Source organism: Physella acuta, unplaced genomic scaffold, assembly GCF_028476545.2.
Source record: "Physella acuta isolate Inbredline_101_S28 unplaced genomic scaffold, ASM2847654v3 ptg000164l, whole genome shotgun sequence".
Classification (NCBI taxonomy): domain Eukaryota; kingdom Metazoa; phylum Mollusca; class Gastropoda; family Physidae; genus Physella; species Physella acuta.
The window spans coordinates 659311-686591 of record NW_026731683.1 but is presented as its reverse complement, the minus strand read 5'-3'; the positions used below and the strand labels follow the sequence as shown (position 1 = coordinate 686591).

The 27281-nt window shown below is 35.7% G+C and overlaps 2 protein-coding genes and 1 long non-coding RNA gene across 3 annotated transcripts; all 3 read right to left on the bottom strand.

Annotated features, from left to right (window-relative positions):
• Window positions 1-1636: 1636 nt before the first annotated feature.
• On the bottom strand, window positions 1637-18512 carry LOC131936012 (putative transporter slc-17.2). The gene is made up of 11 exons (XM_059292803.1): window positions 18263-18512; window positions 14124-14192; window positions 11591-11793; window positions 10890-11123; window positions 8157-8244; window positions 5824-5919; window positions 4515-4648; window positions 4253-4402; window positions 3657-3789; window positions 2980-3221; window positions 1637-2212 (listed from the first exon to the last, which is right to left on the bottom strand). The coding sequence occupies exons 2-11, from the start codon at window positions 14176-14178 to the stop codon at window positions 2009-2011; spliced, it is 1539 nt and encodes a 512-aa protein (XP_059148786.1). The 5' UTR covers window positions 14179-14192; window positions 18263-18512; the 3' UTR covers window positions 1637-2008.
• Window positions 18513-20234: 1722 nt separating this feature from the next.
• LOC131935960 (flavin-containing monooxygenase 5-like) lies at window positions 20235-22662 on the bottom strand. The gene is made up of 5 exons (XM_059292716.1): window positions 22435-22662; window positions 21690-21855; window positions 21351-21469; window positions 20683-20808; window positions 20235-20604 (listed from the first exon to the last, which is right to left on the bottom strand). Exons 1-5 carry the CDS (start codon window positions 22618-22620, stop codon window positions 20245-20247), a joined length of 957 nt encoding a protein of 318 aa, XP_059148699.1. The 5' UTR covers window positions 22621-22662; the 3' UTR covers window positions 20235-20244.
• An 849-nt stretch (window positions 22663-23511) lies between these two features.
• LOC131935959 (uncharacterized) lies at window positions 23512-24263 on the bottom strand. Its single transcript, XR_009385998.1, has 3 exons — window positions 24137-24263; window positions 23804-23884; window positions 23512-23660 (listed from the first exon to the last, which is right to left on the bottom strand). It is a non-coding gene; the product is annotated as an uncharacterized LOC131935959 (long non-coding RNA).
• Between the last annotated feature and the right edge of the window lie 3018 nt (window positions 24264-27281).

The following is a 27281-nucleotide window of genomic DNA, read 5'->3' as shown; positions in this document are numbered from 1 at the left end:
CTTTTGCAGTTTTAGCTTTCACCAGAACTTCTTACAGACCTTAATGTTGGATAATGTGTTAGCTCCCTTTCTCTGTCTATTGCTACAAAATCACACATTTACAAAAAAATGGAAACAGTTTATGTAAAGAAAATATATGAATATTTATTATCTCAATTCCCATGCAATGCACCATTTTTATGACAAAACAATGTGGCAAGCTAAACTATGGAATGAAAAGCGCACATCATTTTTTTAAACTGCACACTCAAAAGTAAAGACACACCTAAGCAAAATGTATTTAGTAAACACAATTTGATGATGGGTTTCAATAATTATTTAGATATCAATCAAAAATAAGGAAATGTAATTCAGACATACTCAATCTTCATATAAATGAATTAAGTTTTAATTGACTGATTCATGTTAGATTTATAATGAATTTATAATGCTTTCCAAAAAAAAATAAAACAATTTAGTACTTATAAGATTTGCTAAAAATAGACAACTATTGAACAAATGCATAACAGATCATTTAAATCAGCAGATATAATCTTTTTTTTTTGCATGGACTTATCCAATTTAATGCAGAGAATATTTCAGATGAAAATGTATTAATAGCCTTGGTAAAAATGACCTTAATGGTTATTTCCGAATCAAGACTTAATAAATCAGGAAACCTATAAAGAAGCATCTTTATAAAGTTGAACAAATTAATGCATGTTGATGTTTAAAATTAAAAGGAAACTAAGTACAATAATTAGATTTTTGTATGTAACAATATCTACAGTAGTGAGATTCATTATTAAATGAATTAATATTTTAACATAATCTCAAATTTAACACAGAAAATTATCTTGTTTTGTGCACAATATTTTCTTAGTACAATATACTTGTAAATGCTTTCATTTTAATATAGAAGGTGTGTAAAATGTCAATAATACAACAAAATGTAAAATATAAACTAGATTAACAAAAGCCTTAAGTTTAAAAACAGCTGATGTTCATCATGTATTGACTTCCTGAAGACATTGACTATGGTTACTGCATATTCTATAGTAATCACAGTACACCTTTTTGTATTCGTTGAAGTAAAATTAGAGTAAAAAGTAATCTGTAAAATTATTGGAGTGTCAGGGCAATTAAATCTAATACTATGGTTGTATAGACCATGTATTCCATGCCTTGCACAAATACTAGTGTTTTGTGCTCAACATATTTTACAATTTATTTAACCTGCTATATTAATAAGATACTTGGTCCTAGTTCTAGTATAAACAAATATTTACATAAACCATGCTAACATATCCTAACACATGTATAAAGAATAACATATACATAGGTCAGATTTTTCTTTGTAAATCAAAAGTTTCTTTTTTTTTTTAAATCATAGGTCATCTTTTAATTTTAAAAGAATTAGAAAGGTTTCCTTTTCAAAAAATCTAAAGTTTTATGTATTTATATTTAAAAAATGTGAACAAATGTGGATTTCTGAGCTTTCTTAAGATACTTAAGAATTGTAGAACAAAACTATTGGGGAAAAATTTACAAAAATATGTATATGCAGTATAACATTACTATAATGAAATTGACTCTCAAAAATGATGAGTATCCTACAAAATACATAGATACAATCATTTATAAATGAGTAAAACAAATCATTTTAAACAACTATGGTAAAGCTACATAAAAACTAAATTATTTTAAAAATATATACAAAAGAATAAAATAAACATCCAATAATTTAAGTATTACAGAAACAGTATCAGAGATAAGTTAAAATAATATAAACATCAAAACTTAATGCCTAATTTCATTGTCCATTTTAAAAATTCAGGTAATTATTTTCTAGAATATACCCTGTGTTTAACAAAAATAAAGGTACAGTTGAATGATCTTTGTGATCAGGAAAATTTAAATCAGCCAACACATTTGGGGTATTCATTGTTAGCTGGGTGAGTAAGAATTCTGTAGGGCTGAATCGTAATGTTCTCCATGTTTTAATATCCAGAGTGAGTAGTTCAAATGTTTAAGCCAGAGCTTTCCCATCCTTCAGCATTTTGTCCCCCTCACCATCAACATTCAACTCAAATTGGGATTTATCCTCCCCTTGTTCCACCCTTGACCAAGGTTGGAGCTCTCCAGAAGCAAAGATAATAAAGAACACAGCACCAAACAAATAGATTGCTGCAGCGATGTAGAACACAATCTGCCATTCTGCTCTTGTTTGTTTCTGGTAGAAAAAATAAAATATTAAAATAATGATACTTAAAATTAAAACTAGATTTGACATAAAAATATAGTAGTATTTAAAACACTGGCTCAGTTAATGTGTTGTGGATCTCTAATTATTGTACTGTTAGAAATAAAAACATTTAGATTATATAATTAGGAATAGTTAGGTCAAGATAAGAAGCATATGAAGAGAATACAGAATAAACCACAGGTGTCCACTTTTTTAAATTTTTGAGTTAGTGCCAAATTCATCTAGTACCTAGAGTGTATTTATCACATTAAACAATACACAAGCGTAAAACCACCTTGATCCCCTCAATATTTTGGATTTTAAAATCATGCCACATACAAACAGCAAATGATCTGAAACACAAAATCTCATTTTTCTCAAAGGAGAAAACTGTGACAACTATGGTCTTCATATACGTTCTATGGACGTTGAACACTACAAATGTAACAAATGGCTGTAAAAATGTTACAAAGCTTTTGAACCTGCAGATCTATGGGGCAGGTGAAGTGGAGTTCATGTGTTTCTGTGAATTGGTGCAGTACTATGCCCAGCCACCTTAATTTTCCCTAACACAAGTCAGGTACTCAACAGAACTGGGTGGACTGGGACATTTGAATGACTTTTAGGTTAGAAGTCGTACGCCCAACTTAGTCTCATGATAAATGGTTGTGTACATAAATTAACTACAGCTTAAATAGAAAGACACTGAAATTCTTCATTAAAAGGTATGTAAATAACAGATAGCGGAGCCTCACCTCATTTGTGATGACCCCAACAATGACAGGGGAGATAAATCCAGTCACAGCAGCTAGAGAGTTACTGATCCCAAACAAGATGCCAGCAAATGCCGGAGCAATGTCCACATGGTTGACCAGGAAGCCGCTGTACTGAATGCCAGTCAGTGACACGGACAGCACCAGCAGGATTATGGCCAGGGTGGGCTGGGAGCAGCTGACATACCCCAGGCCAACGAGCATGACCGCAGGGAGGAGTTTACCTGCAGATGGAAAAGTTGAACCATCAAAACATGAAACAATTATTTTTTCTTAATTCCCACACATAATTGAAAATAAATCCAGCCATGCACTTATAAGAGGTAAAGTTTGTTCACACCTATGCATATAAAAAATTAATGGGTAATTCAAACACTTTTACTTTATCATGCAAAATGACATACTCAAGATTCTTCATAAAGTAAAAATGATATGCCGTATCGTTCTGTTATTACAGCAATTACACTCTAGGTCAGTTTTCAATTTTAGCAAAAATAAATATATAAAATGTACAGATTACTTGACTAAAAATATTTGACATTCCTTTTCACAGACTCTCTATACATATTATAATCCTAATGTTAGCTGTTTACAAGACCACAACACAGAGAACATCAAATGCACATACAAAATATGAAGTGTAGACGTAATATCTTTACCCAAGGCAGTGAAGACCTTCCTTGTGACACCGGTAGACAGTACGTGCTTGTCACGTATGAGATCTGCCACCCATCCCCCTATGTTGATCACCAGCCAGAACAGAATATATGGCAAGGCTGACACCGCTCCATTCTGAGGGGGAAATAAAAACAATTGGATATTTAATAAAGGCATAATTTCATTTGTTTTCTTGCTACAGTTGTTCATCCATGGTAGATTGGTAGGGTGAATTTAGTGAGGGTAGGTTTAAACTGAAGGATTAAACTGAAGGGGGATTATTTAGGTACAGTTAAGTATGTGTGTGTGTGTGTGGGGGGGGGGGGGGGGGGGGGGGGGTTTAGGTAGCAGTAAGTGTGGGTGGGTTAAGTAAGGTTTGTTTGGTAAGGGTAGGTTAATTTAGGTTAGGTTAAGTTGGGTTAAATAAGGGTAGGTTAAGTGAGGCTGATTAGATTGGGTTAAGTAAGGTTTGGTTAAATTAGGGTGTTTTGAGTGATGTTGGTTGGGTTAGGTTGGGTTAAGTACAGTTGGGTTGGGTGAAGTTAGGTTGCCTGCTTGCCATATCAGCCTACAAGTCTAGATGTCTGTCTCAACTCACATCTGTGATGTCAAACTTGAGCACTTCATTGATGTATGTGGGGATGTTGGTGAGCAGCGTGTAGGCTCCCCAGTCCGATGTAACATTGGCCACAATGATGGCCCACACTGGCAGGGATGTAACTATCTTTAACCACGGCACTTTGAAAGACTGGAGACATTAAACAAGAGTTAGAAACATATCAAGTGGTATGGTAGGAGTATAGTGGTGACAGGATTAAACTGCATATGATATCAGGGGTCTGCAGTTAATCCACACAAACCTTCTTGGTGACAGCACAAGATTTGAGTGAGCGTGTGATGTAATCTCTCTCTACCTCACTGATACGCTTGTGGTCAAGCGGGTCATCAGACACCAGCAAAATCCACACAATGGTCCAGACAAAACAGCACACACCTAATCAAGGGAAGCAATTTTAACAACAAATTATACAACACGAGAGGCATCTAATCAAGGGAAGCAATTTTAACAATAGTTAATACAAAACAAGAGGCATCTAACCAAGGGAGGCAATTTTAACAAGTTAACACAAAAATCTAGGAAGGTAATTTTAAAATAAAATTTTTTGATAGGGTACCAATCTATATGCTGAGTTTCAAGCAGACAATTATGAAACATAAAACTAGTTAATTAGTTTATAGAATCCTCAAGAAAATGATGTTTACAAATGAGAAATGTGTTTTATTCAAACAATATTTAAATAACCAAAATCACAAAGATTTATGGAAAAAAATGAAATGGTATTTTTAATCACATTGGGGGGGAGAAGCCCATTATTTTTTACAATTTAAGATCTAAGCCAGGGGTGGCAACCTTTTGAAGCGGAAGAGCCAAAAGTTACAATTTTCAAAATTTCCCTGGTTTTAAAGAGCCACTAACATTTATTTTTATTTAAAATATTTTATTTTTTATTAAGATTATTAGTATTTGTTCAAGGAGATGGAGAGCCGCATCTTGATATCAAAAGAGCCGCATGCGGCTCGGTTGCCGACCCCTGATCTAAGCCTTTTGAATACCTTTATCATGTTTGGCACATAAAAGTAAGTATTAAACAGCAAAAAATTTGTATTTTTGTATGAAGGATAATTACTGAAAATATGGTGGGAATTGTTTAATAAATAAAAAAGTAGAAGGCTTTTTAGTGTTAAAAACCTGCAAACTGAGAAAAACAGCCAAAAGTAACGAAAAGTAGGTCACAAAAATACCATATCTGCAAAGCCGATTGTAAGCTTTGCGTGTTTCCGAGATGATGAAAATTAAGATTATCAAATAAAGAAGAAATCCAGCTTTCCAATGATGCCAAATACAATATGATGACAGATATAATATAAAACTTTTCATAGAGAGCTTGTAGGATTGGGAAAAATTGATTATTATTCAATTAATAGGGTCATAAAAATGGTAATTTAAACACACAATTTTTTTCTCTTTAAAGTTATTATTTCATAATACAAAAATGGACACGGTATCCAAAAGAAACCCATCATGACGAAAAAGAAGAAATTTTGTGATTTTTTTGCCGCGCAGATCCCCTTAAAATTTGATTCACCAAATAAAAACATATTGACTACCTGTGACATAGAACACAGAGGGCCAACCTCCAGCAAAGCCATATTTACACAAGTAACCAGAGAGGGGGAAGGTGACCACTATGCCAACCTGTGCTCCTGAAAATAAGATGTTCTGTTAGATCACTTGACCACATCATGACATTAGATTACAGCAGTAAATTAACCACATGACATGAGATTACAGCAATAAGTTGACCACATGACATGATGAGATTACAGCAGTAAATTAACCACATGACATGAGATTACAGCAATAAGTTGACCACATGACATGAGATTACAGCAATAAGTTGACATCATGACATGAGATTACAGCAATAAGTTGACATCATGACATAAGATTACAGCAATAAGTTGACATCATGACATGAGATTACAGCAATAAGTTGACATCATGACATGAGATTACAGCAATAAGTTGACATCATGACATGAGATTACAGCAACAAGTTGACCACATGACATTAGATTACAGCAATAAGTTGACCACATGACATGAGATTACAGCAACAAGTTGACCACATGACATGAGATTACAGCAATATGTTGACCACATGACATGAGATTACAGCAACAAGTTGACCACATGACATGAGATTACAGCAACAAGTTGACCACATGACATGAGATTACAGCAATATGTTGACCACATGACATGAGATTACAGCAACAAGTTGACCGCATGACATGAGATTACAGCAATAAGTTGACATCATGACATAAGACAGTTATCATGAATAAACTGGAATAACATAATAAGAAGTCAATTCAGTTAAGTCAGTGAATAAATTTCATAAAAGAGCATAAATAGCAACATAAATAAAACAGCTTGTAGACAATAAATGTTTTACGATAAAAAACAAATTATATAATTTAAAAATTACTTTCTTTGAACATTTTAATTTGATTTATGTAAGTTAAGTGTTTCAAAGTTTACTTTTCTCAACATATATGAATTTACATCTAAATATTTTTCTTTTATTTCATCCACTAGCTACAATTCTAAACATTACATTTATTTAAATGTGTGTTTATACAGCAACATTCTATTCTTGACTAAAAATTTAATGTAATTGATTCAACTTATTCCATTTTCAACTCTTACATTACACTTTCAAAAAATTACTCATTACCAACATTAGATTTACGAGAAAAATGGCCCGTTGAGGAAGGATACAACGGGCGCTAGGTTGATAGTGTTGTCTCTTTTCTTTAAACAAAAAAAAAACGCAACCACCTTTACCTCAAATTGAATATGAAATGAAAAATGACATTGAAAACGGATTTTTATCAAGAATCGAGATTTTAATCGGATTTAAGCTTGATCTACACGTAGTTATCGCGCATTTATACAAAATAGAGTGATAGGCATATCCCTAAACCATGCACGTAATCTCATTCATGACAAAAATAGCATTTAGAGTTTCTTTCAGGCAACTCTACTTGGGATTAGGGGGCTCCGCCTCCCCCCCCCCCCACACACACCCCCCGTCCCATTCAACGAAACATAATTATATACTTTTTCCAGTGTCCGCCCCCTCCCAGAAATTCCACACCCACCCCCGAAAATTTCAAGTACCCCCACCACTCTCCGGGGAGGAAAAAGTCTGAAAGAAACACTGGTCGCATTTGTAGATCATATAAACTAAAGGAAGAACCTGGGCGGGGCTTCGCTCCTACCGGAAGAGATGCATGAAAAAACTGTGCACGCAAAACACTTTTTAGATTAGAAAAAGTTCCCCCTCTGGGGAGGAAAAAGTCTGAAAGAAACACTGGTGTCGCGCTTAGCCACTACCCGAAGAATTGCACGGAAGAAACTCTACACGCAAAACGCTTATAAGATTCGTTCTTACGCTGAGGTGGGGCTTCGCCCCTACCCGAAAAATTGCATGAAAGAAACTCTGCACGCAAGCCACTTTTAAGATTAAACAAAATTGGCTTTTTAATTCAATGTTTACTCAAGAATCAATGACGTCATACTATTCTATGCACTTTCCCGGCTTGAGACAATTTTTTGCTATATACTCAATTTGACGTTATGTTTCGTTTCCGTTTTACTATGCATGTTTTTATTTTGCTTGTGTTTTCTCTACAGCGTTCTTGTCAGACAGATAGATACACAGACAGCGAAACTATTAGTTTCAACATTCTCTTGTCATAATAAATATATCTGTGTTGCTGTAGACTCATGTTTACAACAAAACATTTATTTCACACAATTATGCATTTCAGGCTTATCCTTTCAACAACTCCCAACAGAAAACAGCATTCAGTACAAAATGATCTGGCCAATGTCCCACTTGCTGACCCACACAAATATCAGCTGTTCTTACCTGCATAGGTGAAGGTAATTAGCTTTGTTCTCTCTAGAGGTGGAGCCCACTTGCCCCAGATTGTATGCATAGCTGGAAAGGTCATACCCTGAGGTCAAAGATCATGTGGGTTATAAAAAAAGTCATACTATTAGAACAAAACAAACTACCCCAATACTACAATAATTGCTGTATAAAATAGAAATTCCTTAAAATAATGTCACTCAGCCGAACACACACACCCCAGCAGAGGTTTTGTTTTTCAAATAGCGCACATTCTATCTACTTTATTAAGTGGGTTGGGTTAAGATAAGGGACACATATTTTATTTTACAAACAATATACCAAACATAATATTCAAAATGCAAAATTCAGTTTAAAAAATTACAGTTTAACATACTACAGTTTGACTTCACACTTCCTTCAACCCCCCCTCCCCCCTTTGTGACACAAGTCCCCCTTCCCTTCACCATGAGTGTGACATCACTAATGGCCCACCCCCTTAAGCATGAGATTTATGTATATCTAATACATTTATTATTTACTATTTGTAACTTTTTAAATGAAGAGTGTTGGTAGGGAGATATAAAAATAAAATTCTTCTTTAATCAGAAATAAAGTCCATCAATTAGTGATAGGTTCACTAGTAGGTCAAAATAACATGACTGATCCCAATTAATTAAATGAGACAGTAGGATCAGACATATGTGGACCAAAAAATTTGTGACCGTCAAGGTGGTTAACTGGGTTATGGGAACTGCACATATGTTTAGATAGACACCCAGACCTCAAGCTAAGATATACACAGATCACAACATAATGAAATGAGATATTGTAACGTAACAAGATACTCACCGTGACAACACAACATAATGAAATGAGATATTGTAACGTAACGAGATACTCACCGTGACAACACAACATAATGAAATGAGATATTGTAACGTAACAAGATACTCAGTGTGACAACACAACATAATGAAATGAGATATTGTAACGTAACAAGATACTCAGTGTGACAACACAACATAATGAAATGAGATATTGTAACGTAATGAGATACTCACCGTAACAACACAACATAATGAAATGAGATATTGTAACGTAACAAGATACTCACCGTGACAACACAACATAATGAAATGAGATATTGTAACGTAACAAGATACTCACTGTGACAACACAACATAATGAAATGAGATATTGTAACGTAATGAGTACTCACCGTGACAACACAACATAATGAAATGAGATATTGTAACGTAACAAGATACTCACCGTGACAACACAACATAATGAAATGAGATATCGTAACGTAACGAGTACTCACCGTGACAACACAACATAATGAAATGAGATATTGTAACGTAACAAGATACTCACCGTGACAACACAACATAATGAAATGAGATATTGTAACGTAACAAGATACTCACCGTGACAACACAACATAATGAAATGAGATATTGTAACGTAATGAGATACTCACCGTAACAACACAACATAATGAAATGAGATATTGTAACGTAACAAGATACTCACCGTGACAACACAACATAATGAAATGAGATATTGTAACGTAACAAGATACTCACTGTGACAACACAACATAATGAAATGAGATATTGTAACGTAATGAGTACTCACCGTGACAACACAACATAATGAAATGAGATATTGTAACGTAACAAGATACTCACCGTGACAACACAACATAATGAAATGAGATATCGTAACGTAACGAGTACTCACCGTGACAACACAACATAATGAAATGAGATATTGTAACATAACAAGATACTCACCGTGACAACACAACATAATGAAATGAGATATTGTAACATAACAAGAAACTCACCATGACAACACAACATAATGAAATGAGATATTGTAACATAACAAGATACTCACCGTGACAACACAACATAATGAAATGAGATATTGTAACGTAACAAGATACTCACCGTGACAACACAACATAATGAAATGAGATATTGTAACGTAACAAGATACTCACTGTGACAACACAACATAATGAAATGAGATATTGTAACGTAATGAGTACTCACCGTGACAACACAACATAATGAAATGAGATATTGTAACGTAACAAGATACTCACCGTGACAACACAACATAATGAAATGAGATATCGTAACGTAACGAGTACTCACCGTGACAACACAACATAATGAAATGAGATATTGTAACATAACAAGATACTCACCGTGACAACACAACATAATGAAATGAGATATTGTAACGTAACGAGATACTCACCGTGACAACACAACATAATGAAATGAGATATTGTAACATAACAAGATACTCACCGTGACAACACAACATAATGAAATGAGATATTGTAACATAACAAGAAACTCACCATGACAACACAACATAATGAAATGAGATATTGTAACATAACAAGATACTCACCGTGACAACACAACATAATGAAATGAGATATTGTAACATAACAAGAAACTCACCATGACAACACAACATAATGAAATGAGATATTGTAACATAACAAGATACTCACCGTGACAACACAACATAATGAAATGAGATATTGTAACATAACAAGAAACTCACCATGACAACACAACATAATGAAATGAGATATTGTAACGTAACAAGATACTCACCGTGACAACACAACATAATGAAATGAGATATTGTAACATAACAAGATACTCACCGTGACAACACAACATAATGAAATGAGATATTGTAACATAAGATACTCACCGTGACAACACCCAAGACAACACGTACAAAGATGAGGGCGTACTCGCTAGCCTGGGCCAGGACAGGGGTCAGCAGGGTGCAGATGGACGAGATCAACATGGTGACCCCAAAGATCCATTTGCCACCAAACCTCGTGGCCAGCCAACCTGCTGGGATCTGACCCACAAGGTAGCCCCAGAAGAAAGACCCCAGTATTGTCCCTTGAAGGGTTTTAGTCCAGTCTAGAGTCCCACCCTGAAATATACAATGATCGTTAGGACCTAAAAATTAATATTTAAAATCCAGTAATTAAATTACAGAATATAAAGTACTCAGCAACATAATGCTTAGCAATAAAATATTAAATAGTTAAAATAATAATTACTTTAAAAAACCTGTTATGCGATAATTATTTAATGTACCATTTATTGATGTTTAGTATTTAAAAATTCTATCTACGCTCAGCTACAAGATATTCAGTAACTAAATAAGTCAATAATTTTACTAAACATTGATAATTACAGTGATTTACAATAAACAATGATTAAAAATACCTAATAAATAGTATTTAAAATTAATAAATAGTACTTAAAGTACAAAACCTACAACCAAGACATCACCTTAGTACTACACAACACCTGAATGTGCTGGAAACATGTATGCCCATGTTTCTCAAAATATTATGTTAATATATTTAATTTACATAATCAATTTATAGTTACCAAATCATCATCCTCCCTTGTGCTGTTGTGTGAGGCAACACACTCAGAATCTGACGAGGTGCTGTTCATTAGACTGACTGAGGTGTTGCGGCTGACCATGCAGACTATGGCCATACTCAGGTTGACCCTGACGGCGTACACGTTGATGAAACCAAAGAAACCTATGACTGCTAGGGCCAGTCTGGCTGACAACCAGAATGGTACTGGACAGGAAAGTACAAGGTAAGTAGGTTTTCAATAACATGTCATAGTTACTCTTTAAGCAAAATATCATAGGTTTATTATCAAATGTTATAGATGGTAATTCAAGGGTGTAATGGAGTGGTATAGCGTTTAGCTACTAGCCTGAATGTCTCAAGTTCAGATATTGGTCCAAACTCATGACTGTAGATTGTACTCCATCTACCAGACTCATTTTAGTAAAGGCAGCTGGGCATAGTGCTGACCACACAATCCCTTCATATGCAGAGCTCAAGAAACATGTGAACTGTAATTCATCTGCCCTATGGATCATTAGGTCTGAGAGGGTAGCTTTACTTTAATAACCATGTGTTTTACAATGGGTTGTGCGGCTGCATGGTAGAGTGCATGACTGCTAACTCAAAAATCTCGGGTTCGGATCCCAAACTCGGAAAATAAATGCAGCTGGGCTATCCCTTCGTATGCTGAGCTCACATAACAAAATAACTCTACTTTGCCTACTCCATAAAGCAAAAAAAAAAGGGGGGGGGGGGCTACTTTTTAGAGATATTTTAATATCACAGCAAGATTTATGACAAATGAACAGATAAAAAAATATGTGGTTTTCAAAATCAGCTAACAAATTAACTTCTATATTTGTTTGATGTGCAACATACAGCGACCAATTAGATCTAAAAGAATTATTTTCAGCACAAGATAGTACTGGGGGCTGTCAGCTTTTTGTTGGCCACACACATACACGAGTGAGGTGTATGGGTATAGTGTTTGCTTCTGTATAGAAAAAAAAATTTCCACATCAGACCGTTTTGATCAGCTACAATAACGTTGACTTGGCAGGTGAAGGCCCAATGCATATATATATTTAGTGTGGATAGCCGTGTATAAAGCAGAGCTACAAAAACAAGTGGAGATCTAGATCGAGAGATACACTTCACAGCTCCCAACATGACGGATCTAACTCGCATCCGGCCAAGTGTTTATTGTTTACCTAAACCAATACGTTGACAAAGTGCTCATTTCTTCTAGAAAAAGAAAGTCCACCCCCCCCCCCCTCCCTAAAAAAAAAATCCATAGTTCAGAGATGTTCGTTCTGTTGTAGCATGCAACAAGTGTTACTATGACAACTATACGAGACTGAACGCCTTAAACATACGTAACACATCTTGTCATAAGTTCATCCGTGTATGAATGGAGTGGCTAAATCTGTAGTGAGTTGGGCAGAGGCGTAGCGATGGGGGGCAGGGGAGAACATAAGTCCCCGGGCGCCGACCTTAGGGGGCGCCAAAATGGGTTGTAAAAACAAATTAAAATGTCATTTTTGCTGCCTTTTTGCAGTTTGGGAGGGGGGGGGGGTGCAACTCGGAAGTTTGAAGGGGGGTGCAAATCGGAAGTTTGAGGATGGAGGTGCAAATCGAAAAGTTGAGGGAGGCGCAAAATTGTAAGTATGTCCCCGGGCGCCGGGAAGGGTCGCTACGCCTCTGGAGTTGGGATGGAGAGAAAGAGATATAGTGAATCTCGGGATATTTCCATGTAGCCATCCATTAAACCACGCGTATTTCGGCTTGTCAGAGTACAGTGTGCACGACGTGCAATGTTTACCGCTACATGCCTCAAGCCAACCACAGCAGACGTGTTGACCCTGTAATGGATCGTGCACACGACCCTGACAATTTAAAAACGAAACCTGCGCAAATCATAAAGTATTTTTTTTTACAGCAGAGAGTGATTAGCTTTCGAACTACGCAGTCTCCGTCGCCGGTAAATGAACAGATTTTTTTTCCCTGGCAGACGATATAGAATTAGAAATGCTGTATCGAGGACACGATTTTTTCTTAGCTAGAACAGCTGACGACATGACGTCATGTCCAGATTACCAGCTACTTATTTACTTGCGGGGAAACTGGGTTTAAGGGTCGGGATAAGATGAATAGAGTTAAAGAAGGTCACCAAATATATCACTACTAACGAGACGACACTAACTAGCGCGCACATGTTGAAAATAAAGCTTTTATTATATTTCCTTTTTAATTGCGCATTGTTTCAATAAATACTTTTACAAAGTCAACAAATTAATTTTAGACGCCGCTGAAGTTTTCGAGTTTACAAAAAAAAAAAAAATTCTTTTTTGGTTTCACATTTCTATCATTAAACCATTCTTCGGCCTGCTACTATTGTTTACGATTTTAATGGTTAAAATTGCTTAATATAATGTTTTTGGGAAGTTATTTCCCTTTAAGACCCGCCGCCTCCCAGCTTTAGGACAAATACAAAATGTAACAATCTAAATATCAAAATACAAACGAAACAAATAATACATTTTAAAATGTTTTACCATCTTTGGGGTCTATCTGTGGATCCTCTTGTTTCTCCTCTTTCAACTTTTCCATTTTCAACAATGAAACTGAAACAAAGTAGGTTGTTACATTAACACTCTAAAAATAAATTAAAATCAGCACATGTCCAGATTGCATTAAACACCAACACGCTTCAATACACACGATTGAATAGAACTCGATACTTGGAGATATGTATCATGTAATGAAAGAACACAGCCGTGTGCAGGTTTAAACAACGCATTAAATACTAATTAAACCTGGCAAACCTCATTAAAAAAAATATATAGCTTGCGCCGACATGTATGTGTGTTGAATGGCGAAGGCGCTAAGGGTTTGCGTTAGATAGGCTATGGTAGGACGTGTCATGTGTCGACAGCATGCATTCGTCAGTTGAGGTTGGCGGGTACATCCGTAGTGAAACATTCGTGTATTAGTAGAAAGAAAAAAAGGTGCTTGGTGAGTCGTGTAGAAATCAGACTTTAGAGCCAGATCTAGCTAAATAATGTAGCGACGGTTGAAACTATTTTAAACAAATCATAAGTGGAGTTTGTTTAAGACCATAGTATAGCTTAGACGTAGTGGCGTAGCTTGCAGGGTTTCTTTCAGATATTTATTCCGGGGGGGGGGGGGGGAGGTGGTGAAGAGGAGGGGCAGCTTAAAACTTCGAGAGGGGTACCGCAACTAAAATTTCCGTAGAGTTTTAGATTTCTAACAAACAAGCATGTTTTGCTTTGCCTCAGACTTGTAGGTAATTTACAGCGTCAGTTCGCTTTAGTATTACAGTTTTCATCATAAAATAACACGTTAAACATGTAAACAAAACATACAAGAATCTGATACACATTTATTTAGAGAGTGTAAGTTAGTTTAGAGAGCAGGGCAAACACTGGCGAAAACATTTAATACCACCAATCAAACACCTACAGCAAACAAAGCAATCATACGTAATTTAATTAGAAGACGAAAATAAACTTGTAGCAACGGCTATTTATAGATCGATTGTTTGGTTTTTAAGAAATGAGATTTTATTCTAAAATTTACTCTGACATAGACCTAAAAGAAATATTTAGAGCAAAACTAAGGTGGACTGGGAAATCTCACCTTAATAAAACGACGGGAGGGGGGGGGGGGGGATATTAAGACAGTCTGAAGCTAATTAGCAAAAGATTGATCCTCGAGTAAATTAACGTCAGAACGGTGCTTGGGGTAGTTCAAGGGGGACAATCTGAATGTTTAGGAAGAGATACACACACCCTAGTTGATTGTGATACTTAAAATCATAACACAATGTATGCAATAGACTTGAAAAGTCTATGTAATCATACTAAATTTTTAAAAAATCTTTTAAAAACATGTCAAGCAATAAAATTATAATTACATTTTTAAAACGTAAAGCTTTTTGGGAATCATCGATTTATCATTTTCAAATTTGTGTATTAAATATAAGCGGTTGAACTAATTTGTCAATTCAAATATTTAAAAAACCGCCCTCAACCCCTCCTTAAAGTCAACCGGAATGACCAGGGAGAGTGAAACAATGAAAGTCAGAACAATTGTTTTCCATGATAAATACACAATACTGGTCAATGGTGTTTACCCTAGTATTATATTTATATTAAATGATATAACATCCCCTATCACCACAACACCATGACTCTACTAAAATAAGTGTTTGCTAACTTACTATTATATTAATACCAGTAATTATTTGTCTATTTCTAGCCTTAATATAACTTGTACTTATTTCACAAATGTTATAAAATATTCAATTTTGGTTGAAAAATATGCTTTCTGGCAACCAACATTTGGAACCCGCTCTTCAAGCTTATAAATTGGGTCTGATTCATATAAGAAATATTTCCAACTTCTTAAAGTCACTACACTAACCAGAATGTTTACCAAAGTCCCTACCAGAATTAATTTCAACTATGTCAGCAAGGCATGTTTGTTATTCTGTTAAAAACAGACTGGCTTAGAATTATAATTCAAACTGTTTTCAACCTTTAAAAACCAGAATCATTACCAGGCCAGATATTTTTTTATATGTTGCAGCCAAATTTAACGTCAATCACTTAGGCCTAGCTACTTGCAGGAGACAACACAAATGAGTGGCAACAAGCTGGTTTCTGACCAAGCAGAGTTCAGACCAAAGCATTGAAGACATCAGGATGTTTCAAAGTTCACACAGGGTAGCCTACCTAACTCAGCTTAAGTCAGCTGATCATGATGCAGACGCAGTCGACTTTGCTTTATTGGCAGAGATCACAGAAAAAATAAAAAACTCTACTTCATCTGACCTATCTAAAACCTGTCTATAATCAATCCATGTTACAGATTATGTAAATAGTTTATAACACAGATAAAGGACATATTGACCCCCCACACACACAATGTTATATCAAATAATTTGGTTTGAGCAAAACAAAAATAATTCATTGAAAAAACATGTCGGAATCATATAGTAAGAGATTATATCTTTATTATAAGCAATTGTAAATGGTTAATTGTGTCGTTAACTAAAAATTAGTTTGTACGATCCAATTCAGTCAACTTTTTCAAAAAAGTTTTAAACTGCTGTACTTATTTATTGAAATTATTCAAATATAACAACCTATCTGCTATAAAAAAAATTATGAACCTACCCTATAGGCCTAGGAATAACATACATGAAGGGACGGCATGGCATATCTGTAGAGAACTAGACTGCTAACCTGAAAGTCTCGAGTTCGAATCTAGGTTCAAGTAAGTGGAATGTACCTGAGTACACCCAGCTCTGATGCGTACCAAACTCACATTAGGGAAAATATAAGCGGCTAGGCATAGTGCTGACTCCACTATCCATTCACATGCCGAGGACACTGAATTAGATTAACTCTACTTCACCATGCCAATGTGTCTTGGGCATGAACAGAAAAAGATGATAATTACATACATTATACAATATACATGATTGGTTACATTAAGAATTATAATTCTTTTTCTGTTCATAATATTTATTTTAAAAATGAACCAGCATTAACTATAGTATAGGCCTACAAGTAGGCTAAATCAGTGGCGTAGCGAGGTCGGGTGTCACCCGGTGCGGCATTTAATTGGTGTCATTCCCCAGAGGCGTTGCGACCCTTCCCGGGGACAAACTTTCAAGTTTTCGATTTGCACCTCCCCCCACTCAAACTTTTGATTTGCACCCCCCCTCAAACTTTCGATTTGCACCCCCCCCCCTCAAACTTTCGATTTGCACCCCCCCTCAAGTTTTCGATTTGCCCCCCACCCTCAAACTTTTGATTTGCACCCCCCCTCAAGTTTTTCTCTATATATTTTGCTATTTTTTGCCTTGGTGTCACCCGGTGCGGTCCGCACCCCCCGCCCCCCCTCGCTACGCCCCTGGGCTAAATATTACTAAATAAATTATTTAACAAGTAGGCCTAGGGCTAATTTTAGTAGGCTAATAAAATTCACTAATATTTTTCATAAGGTTTATTATAGGCACTTTCACTAGATCTAGATTCTAAGTCATTATTATACTTATAGTATTAGGCCTATAGATCTAAATCTAGCTTTTTAGCTAAGTAAGATGTGCATAGTGAATAATAGTAGATTCTAATAGTAGAATAGGGATTAATAATGTAATAGATCCTAGTAGACGTAGTAGTGATAGACTTCTAGTTGATAGTCTCACAAACTCGTCACAACTTAACTTTTTAAAACTTTTTTATTATAGAATCTAGCTAGATCTAGATCTAGATATAAGATCTAGACTTCTAGATCTAGATTTCTAGGCCTAATCAATAAGTAATCATTAGACTACTCTTACTCTATATTAGCCTAGAATCTACTCTAGATCTAGAGATCTAGATCTAGAATTTAGTCTAGATTTCTAGATTTAGTAGATTAGATCTAGATCTAGATCTAGAATAATTCTAGATCTTATAATTATCTACTAGATCTAGATCTAGACATCTATCTACTATCTAGATATCTAGATTATAATAAACAAGATCTAGAATTCTAGATCTAGATCTAGTCTAGATCTAATCTAGTCTATTCTATGTACTACTAGATCTAGATCTAATCTATGTAGTCTTTGATTGTAAGTAATGGAACCATAAAACAATAAATGAGAAAAACTACTAACCTCAACTCTACACACTACACAGTGTCACTGTTGTAGGACACACTGCTGAGGTTACCAAAAATCTTGACTGAATGAAACAGCAGTCGAAGCTGAAAAGCCGAAGAAAGGTAAACAAAGACTCGACACAGCGTTGAGTTTCCTGATAATGGAAACGTTTACCACACTAAAAACGTTTATTTCGTTTCATCATGGATCTTATGTCCAAAACTGCCACAAAGGTTGGTTAAATAGAATAATCTATCTAGATCTAGATCTATTTTGAAATAAAGAGAAACATTGGCTAAGCCTACAGTTCGATTGAGTAGGAAGCGGGGAAGCGGTGATGCAACACAGTGTAAAACGTGGCTAGTGACCATATGGGGAAATTATGCCCCGGTTTGAATTATATTACAACTTTTTCACGTTTGCTTTACTATTCTTTGATTTACGATATATTGCCTTATATATATATATATATATATATATATATATATATATATAGGCTATATTATGGGTCGTCCGTAAATGACGTCACACTCGTGGGGGGGGGGGGGGGGGTCCGTAATTTTGTAACGGTGGGGGAGGAGAGGGGTTCAGATGGTGGGAGGACGTCACTTTTTTGCATTTACAAAAAGTAATGATAGAAAACATATTTTTTTTCGTTATTTCGCGTTTCAGAAAAGGGGTTTAATAATAATAGGAATTGATTAAAATACTAGGGGTCGGCGTGGTCGAGTCGGTAAAAGCTCATGGTTGCTAAACCGAAAAGTCTCGAGTTCGAACCCTCGGGCAGATGAGGCTCGTTAGCTGGGGACAGCCACTCTTCTAGGAGAGACAACTCCAAAATCAAACAACTGCTGCCTTGCAATGGCCTCAATGGCGCATAACCAGTTGACACGTAACGCTTAATTGTGTTGGAGGCGTGGTCGAGTCGGCAAAAAGCTCATGGTTGATACATTCGAACAGTCTCGAGTTCAAACCCACTGGCAGATAAATCTCGATCCACTTCAACGCTAATAATTAAGAACGAAGAAGAAGAAGAAAGATTAAAATACTCTATCATCTATGGTGAGAGAGTTCAGACAAGATTTTGGAAAAATATCAATGTTTTAAGAAAAACTGCAAAAAAAACCTGCAATTTTACAGGGGGGTTGTAGGCTGAGGTGTGACGTCATTTTAGGGGGGGGGGGGGTTCTGGTTTTTTGTGACGATGTGTGACAGAGGGGAAGGGGAGGTAAAAATCGTCCAAAAAAGCGTGACGTCATTTATGGATCACCCCTTGGGGGGGGGGGGGGGACTTAAATTTCCATGGGAGCTGACACTTGTTAAAGTAGGTCTACTATATTTTCTATGTAAAAATCCTTTTCTAATAAAAGTGCATGCCTGATCTCCACCAGCTGTAGTTGATGGTCAATTTATTATTTAATTTTTATTTAAACACTGATATTTTTTATGTTGCGAGGGAGCTTGGTGTCTAGTTTTTCTTAAACCGCTATATTTGATCGTAATCATCACAATTACAATTATAAGTATTTAAAAATATATTAAATTTATATACAATATCAGACTTCACGATTTTAAATCTGAATAACTTTAAAAATTTTAATTTAACAATAGGCAAAGATAATACATCTCATACCTATAGTCTTGAACCCTTTTTATCTTTTAATATAATTTTTTTTCTTTTTTTTTCTTGTCATTTAGTTTTATTCTTCAATAACATTTGGCAAAATAACTTGAATTGAATTTCCAATTGACACATTAAAAAAAAAAACTGCAATTACGTTCATCATTTTTTAATTGGACATATAACTACATAATTTAAAAGTTGTTGTAGAGAAGATTGTTTATGAGTGACGTCAACTTATTGTTGACCACCATACCTGCCCATCGTCACAATAAGGAGAGCCGCCCCAGATGGTGCTATGTCATGAATGATTACCAAACACAAGATATACAACACATATCATGTTAGACGATTTAGCATTTACTTATTATACCCATTAGGTCCTAACCCCTGCTATATAACTTATAAGACAGTTGAAGTAAACAGCACATGCCAATAATGGAAGACAACAAACTACTACAATATAGCGCCTTTTGTTTCCTTTAGATTTTGCGATTCCCTCTTTTGGTAGTTTACTATGTCTCAAAGAGAGACAACCCTCAGTATAAGCTGTGTTACAGATGTCACGTGCTTGCTTCCAGTTGCTGTCTGGTCCAAGCAGACGATACTGTGCTGAGAACATAGGACCATACCAGCATCTGTAGGCCAGAACTGGGTCAAGGATGAGCAGTCTCCAGAAACCAGGGAATACACCCAGAAGCTTGGCTATTGTGTCCTGGAACAGCGAGCAGGGAAGCTGAAATGTCAACAGAATTAATTAGTTTATCTGGTGATTCGAAATATAATCCTAAGCATTGTTTACAATTGTACTTACAAAATGATAATATTTCCTGTGTCGATTGCGAGTACAAGCGTTCGTCCAAAACTGGACATCTGCACGCATTACGTCAATGGGAGGTAGGCTTAGTTTTCCAGCAAATATTTTAGCACTGTATCGACTCTGAAAAAAGACAAACAAATGTGCATTGGTCATATTTAAAAACACTTTGGTATTTAAAAATTTGCATACTTACCCAACGATAGAGGAAAATAAAAATAATTCTCCAAAAGGTAAGAAAATAATCACTTTTATCGTATACAGGGCCGGTGCTACCTATAGGGCGAACTATGGCGGTAGCCTAGGGCGCTGACCGTAGGGGGGCGCCAAAATGGGTTGGAAAAACAAATTGAAAGTTTGAGGGGGGGTGTGCAAATCGAAAGTTTGAGGGGGGGGGGGGGGTGCAGATAGAAAGTTTGAGGGGGGGGGGAAGGGTCGCTACGCCTCTGATAATACGGAGGCACGAAAAAAATTGCGGGGGGGGGGGGGGGCGCTTTTAATAAGTTTTGCCTAGGGCGCTAAATAACCTGGCGCCGGCACTGATCGTATATTAGTTGTAGATTTCTCAAACTGATCTAATTAATAATTTACGATAAACTTTTTATTTCTTTTGAGTAATTTTGAGCCTAGAAGTAATCCAACAATTTAAATACACGTGACTTCACCTGCAACTCACTCACTGGACCAGTAGCACCTATACCACCAAAAGCTCCGATAAAACCCAGGGTGTGTTTATCTTCATCGATTGGAAACACCAATTTAAAAAGTCCCATTTTATCAAAATCTGTAGAATTTAAACAGACATATGAGCAGGTCATACGATCAAAATCAAGAAAATATAAATAATAAAAGCATTGGTCGCTAATCAAATCTACACATTTTACGAGTAACTCAAATTAGTTTTATTTTCGTAGATTTAGTAGGCTACATTTAAAAGCCTATTATTATTAACTATTTTAAAATAATTGTTCTACAGCTGATTTTAAGTCAAGTTAATCTTTTACCTTGTAGCAAATCCTGATCTAGGAAAGAGTACTCCGGCTCATAACCAGTGCATAGAACAATCGCATCAAGGCCCGTCACTCGTGTCCCGTCCTGGAAAACAGCATCGCACCCATCGATTTTTGCAAGGTGGCCGTAAGTTTTTATTTGACCCGACATCAAGGCAGTCTGTTTTATGAAGATGTTTTGAAATGTAATGTAGGCTGCAGATTATTGCTTTTTGATATAACAAAAAACAAAACAAAAAAAAAAAACATATTATGTGTGATTAAAGCATTTTATTTTAACTCTTTAATCAAGCAATAGCGTTGAATTATTTACACTGCTCAAAACTTTCAGCACATTTACAATGTGTAATATTAACCATATTGTATTGTATAACGCCATGTTGAGATAAGAGTACTTAGTAGTAGTTGGTGGGATCGGTTTGGGAGCACAACACTAAGATACCCAATCGCCTTGCCCTTAACTTTGCGTTAGACGTGTCAGCACTTACAGAAAATCACCTTTTATGCAGAGTACCTCCTTATTCCCCGAGTTCTAGCACTGTTTTGTACCTTTGTCTCAATTAGGCGTTGGGAGATAAATTGTTTAATACAGTTATTATAGTTCCAGTTCCTGCCTTCTTCTCCTCATATCCGTAACTATCATTGCAAATAGACATTTTGAAAAAAAACTGACTTTGTTGCTCAAATTAAAAGACTCCCATATCACGTGACATAATGTTAATGTGTCACCCAGCCTTACATAAATGGTGTCTCCGATCATGAATGCTGACTTCGTTGGAGGCAGACTTGGGCAGATACCGCTGGTCACGTGGTCTAGTCTGTTCTGAGCCTCCTTCATGAAGTTTCTGTTGGTGATCAAATCCGAATTTCCGGAATGGATGACACTTCGTTTTTTGCAGGTGTCCAACGGTCTTCCACCTGACATTATACGAGGTACGATCCAGGTGCCCTGACCCAATGATAAGTGAACCTGTGGACACAAAATAGCAAGTAATGTTTAATACAGATTGAAATGTGCAATGAAAAGCAGCAAATATATATATATTTTTAAAGATCGAGAGGGAGAGAAGAAAGAATGAGAAAAAGTAAAAACGTATTGGTGTGCAGTTTTAAAAACAGCAGTACCATACTATTGTTTTTAAACTGTCGACTACTGGTGCTTGTCTAATTTTAGATATGTACTACTAGCCTGTTTAGCTTGGAATGAAATATCGCAGCTTATGTCCCCAGCTGAGAAAGAATTTCCTGCAATGTACATAGAAAACTGTGTACTCTTGATATCTGGAGTTTTTAGGAAATACTTAAAATACTTTAAAATGTTAATTAATCATAATGAGTGAATGACGTTTTATTATCTGCTACAAATCTATCTGTCTTATATTGATTGTCTACCAAAGACATTGTGTAGGCACATGTTATAGTTTTTGTTATTTTGATAATGTCAATAGTACTTCATATTGAATTTAATAGTCTTTTTCTTTAGAACACAAAAAATAGTAGGCCTAAGTCTCTGGGCTCTACTCACCAATGAGGAGGACTGTTTTATTCTTGTATCGGCGGCTGTCTGCGTAGTGAAAAGAATGTTGAACGGTTCCTGTAAAGGTCTCTAGGCCAGGTATTGATGGGTAAACTGGAATTCTAGAAGGAAATAGCAACATTTGATATTGTCAGGCTACCCATGATCTTATAATGCTATTAAGTTCGTTTTAATGGTCCGCATTTATAAATTGTTTCGATTTTTCTGGCATTTAAATATATTTTAATATAACTGTTTTATTTCAAGACAGCTTACTTAAAAAATCCACTGCAAATGAGAACAAAATCAAAGACTATTTTCTTGCATTTGTCCATATCAGTGTCTTTAGATTTGTTTTCAGTACTGACGTCATCAGGACTACACCCACTTGCAGGACACGAAAACACCTCCCATTGGCCAGTTTTCTCGTGGTCACGTGTCTTGTGAATCTGAAATCGGACGTCCTCATTTAACTCATATCATCAACAATACCTTATTCTGGCGATGAACTGGTGTATATAATTTTATCTTGTAACAAATATGAACCAAGATTAGATATTTTCGAGGTTAAAAAATAAAGTTATTTACTTACCTTTATAACTCGAGTGTTGAATTGAACAAATTGTAAAAGCTGATGAGCCTCAGCATATCTGGTGAAGTATTCATGCATGCCCTAAAACATATAATTTCGTAGTCATGTAGAAACTCATTAGAATATTTAAGCTTAACTACAGTAAACGTGTCTGAATGATCACTAACAGGCATCGCTTCGGCGGAAAGGGGGGGGGGGGGGGGCTCCCCAACAAAAACATCTACTGGTTAAATAAATAAATTTTAGTCAGCCCCCCCCCCAACCCCGAAAATTTCAAGCCCCCCCCCCCCCCCCCCCGGAGAAAAATGTCTGAAAGAAACACTGATCACTTACTTGGCCTGTTAAGAACGGCGTATCTTCAGGTAAGGGAGGGAAGTCACTGAATGTAGTAATGTATTTACTAGTGTTATTTATGAGATTCTTCCATATTTGAGGGGTATTTGGGTGTTTAACGGTTCGTTTCTCGCGCCATATGCCACCTAGAACCAAATTGACAAAATGAAAGTTATTGAATATTCTTAACTTTATAATGGTACTTACTATTTTGTAAAACAAGAAAAAAATCTACAGCAACTTCTATTTAAAGGAGTAATTTATTTTAAAATTGTTATATTAAACTTACAAATTTCAGCTTTAGGTCTTTCCATCGTTAAATTAAGACCACTTCATAGAAAAGCAGGCCTGCTACAAAATTGGGATTAAAAGTATAACCGAAATAGTAGAGAGGCACAATGAGCTTGTCCTTGAGATGATACAGATTGGGTGAAAGAACAATCACTTACCTAATTCCGTGTCCAGCTCGTAGCATGTGACCTTGAACCCTTCATTAAGACACTCTTTCATGGCTACAAGTCCAGACACTCCAGCACCAACAACACAGACATGTTTAGCCGAGGCTGTGGTCATTTCTTCTCTTGATCCCACAGAGTTTAACTGCTTGGAACTGTAGCACCTTACGTTGTGTGATGTTTTAAACGTTCGCTGATTTGTGACCGTGAACAGATTTTTGTGAACTGACTGTACTGACTCTAGGCATGTTCATGCGTGTTAAATCTAATTGTTATGAAGCGATGTCTTAAGTGTAAAAAAAATAATTACTTCAGTACATATTTAAAGGCTAGTAAAGTAGATAGGATAGAGCATTAGTAAATACTAAAAACAATGCAGCTAACTTTCTTGACATAGCTTATTAAAGTAATTTGAATAAAATTAAATACAAATAAATATTTTGTTTTACGCTTTTGTTTTAACTCTTTTTGAATTTCCTTTACTAATGAAGAATTTGTGTCAAAGTACCTAAACACTACATGTTTTGCTAACCAAAAATATCGAGATCAATGGCAGCCTTTATTAAAATCAAATCATACGCAATATGTTAAATGTATGCAAAGTAACAAAAGTTTTTTTCATGCTGACATCTAAGAGCTGCTGTTATCAAATAGGTCTATTACCTAGCACTAATTAAATACGTTTTAATATATATTCTATGGTCTTCATTGTAGGTATATGTAATAAATTTTAACTCAGTCTTCGATATTGTTGATTTTTAACAAAGGAAAATGTAAGTAAGCAAACACACTATACTAAAACATTGAAAAGTTATATTCCTGACCTGAAACTTGAAAAAGAAAACATACGGCTATTTACAGCGCAGCTTAAGGTCATCTCTATCTGGACATAGACTAGTCAACCTTTATCAGCTTGACCAATCACTATGAGAAGCATGCCGAACACACTTGTTATTATCGATTGCGTGGGGTGACGTTTACCTGTGTCTTCAGTATTTGCAATATATAAATATAGGTCAATAAGTCGGATGACCAAGTAGTAGAGAACAATATAGCAATGGGAAGGGAAATCAAAGGAAACACAGCCACAAGAAAAAAAGAAATTAAAGTCATAAGAAAAAATTTCTCACGAAAATTATATTAATACAATTTTATTTAAGATTATTTTGTCAGTTAAAATCTAACACTCTAAAATTAAACGTTTTGATTATTATATCAGTGTTTGTCACCACCGTTAAGCAAAACAACTATTCATAGATATAGGCTAAGCCACCTACGTGAACAATTTAAATCCATACGGTTATAAACAAAGTTTATGTGTTAACATTGTACTCAGTGTTTCTAATGTAGGTACATCGCAAATAAACAAAACACACATATAAGCATTAAGCCTATATATTATGTTTATTTATTTGACACTAAGATATATTGCTCAGACATTCTAAAGATAAATTAAAGTTTATATATAACAATAATTGAAAAACTAAAATAGAGTTAACTAAAAGTTACTTACAATTTTGAAAGTTCTAGATAGCTTTTATAAAATGAGATTATTTGTTTTAATTCTTGCGAAAATTAGGTATAATTCAATATTGAGCTTTTTTAAAATGAATTAGATGACATTTAATTTGAAATTAACTCGCTTATAGAACTGCAAATGCATGTTAGTGATAGACTGAAAATAAGCCTATAACTGCCTTTAGATTTCTTGATTCTTTCCCTTTGTGGGTTTTTTTTTTTTTGGTGTCGCAAAGAGAGACAACCCTCAGTGTAAGCTGTGTTACAGATGTCACGTGCTTGCTTCCAGTTGCTGTCTGGTCCAAGCAGACGATACTGTGCTGAGAACATAGGACCATACCAGCATCTGTAGGCCAGAACTGGGTCAACGATAAGAAGTCTCCAGAAACCAGTGAGTACTCAGAAACGCCGAGAACACCGGAACATCCGATCGGTTGGGTACATCATTTTGAAGGTTCCATGTTATCAAATTCTACAGAGATATGCAGGAAAATGTATTTAATAAATATATAAATAAGCTTTATCTTACCTCTTTTTTAAAATAGCTTAACAAATGTCCGAATTGCTACGTTTACAATGCTTTACAACTGTTCTAGTGAATTTATACGTGCGCCTTGTGCTGTATTTTACTGAATAGAATGTGTTATTTTACATAAATATGTACTACATCCGTTCCGTGTAAATGGTATATAATGTGCATTTGGTGTAAATGTATACAAAGCAAGAAACCTGGTAAAATGTCTCTGATTCTTCTAAACTTTTTTTATCTGCGCTATCTTTGTGTATTTAGAATAACGAACATGTATCTTTCCCATAACAAGGAACCTGGTAAAATGTCTCTGATTGTAAACGTACCGTCTCTTCCTGCTGGACAGGCACGTGTTTGGCCCACTTGCTGGCCAGCGAGTTGAACACCAGGTCGACGTTGGCCCCTGTTTTAGCGCTACACTCGACATACATGGCCCCGATGGTCTGGGCCAGGGAGGAGGCCGTCTCGTGGTCTATGGCTCGGCTCTCGGCCACGTCCAACTTGTAGTGTAATTGTTGACAAGGTCGCTTGAAGTAAGTGCACGTCCAAAAAACGCTAGTATGAAAAAAAAGTAAAAACAAAACAGCACAACCCCTACTCCTCCCCCCTCCCCCCCCCCCCCCCCCCCCCAAAAAAAAAGACA

What these genes read in the sequence shown, in the direction of transcription:
- LOC131936012 (XM_059292803.1), bottom strand. Translation starts at nt 14,178, where the DNA reads ATGGAAAAGTTGAAAGAGGAGAAACAAGAGGATCCACAGATAGACCCC. An exon ending in CAAGGGAGGATGATGATTTG is followed by an intron (nt 11,124 to 11,590) that starts GTAACTATAAAT and finishes TGTATATTTCAG; the next exon opens with GGTGGGACTCTAGACTGGAC. An exon ending in TTGTCTTGGGTGTTGTCACG is followed by an intron (nt 8,245 to 10,889) that starts GTGAGTATCTTA and finishes CTTTGACCTCAG; the next exon opens with GGTATGACCTTTCCAGCTAT.
- LOC131935960 (XM_059292716.1), bottom strand. Translation starts at nt 22,620, where the DNA reads ATGTCAGGTGGAAGACCGTTGGACACCTGCAAAAAACGAAGTGTCATC. An exon ending in TGATCGGAGACACCATTTAT is followed by an intron (nt 21,856 to 22,434) that starts GTAAGGCTGGGT and finishes TTCATAAAACAG; the next exon opens with ACTGCCTTGATGTCGGGTCA. An exon ending in ACAGGAAATATTATCATTTT is followed by an intron (nt 20,605 to 20,682) that starts GTAAGTACAATT and finishes TTGACATTTCAG; the next exon opens with CTTCCCTGCTCGCTGTTCCA.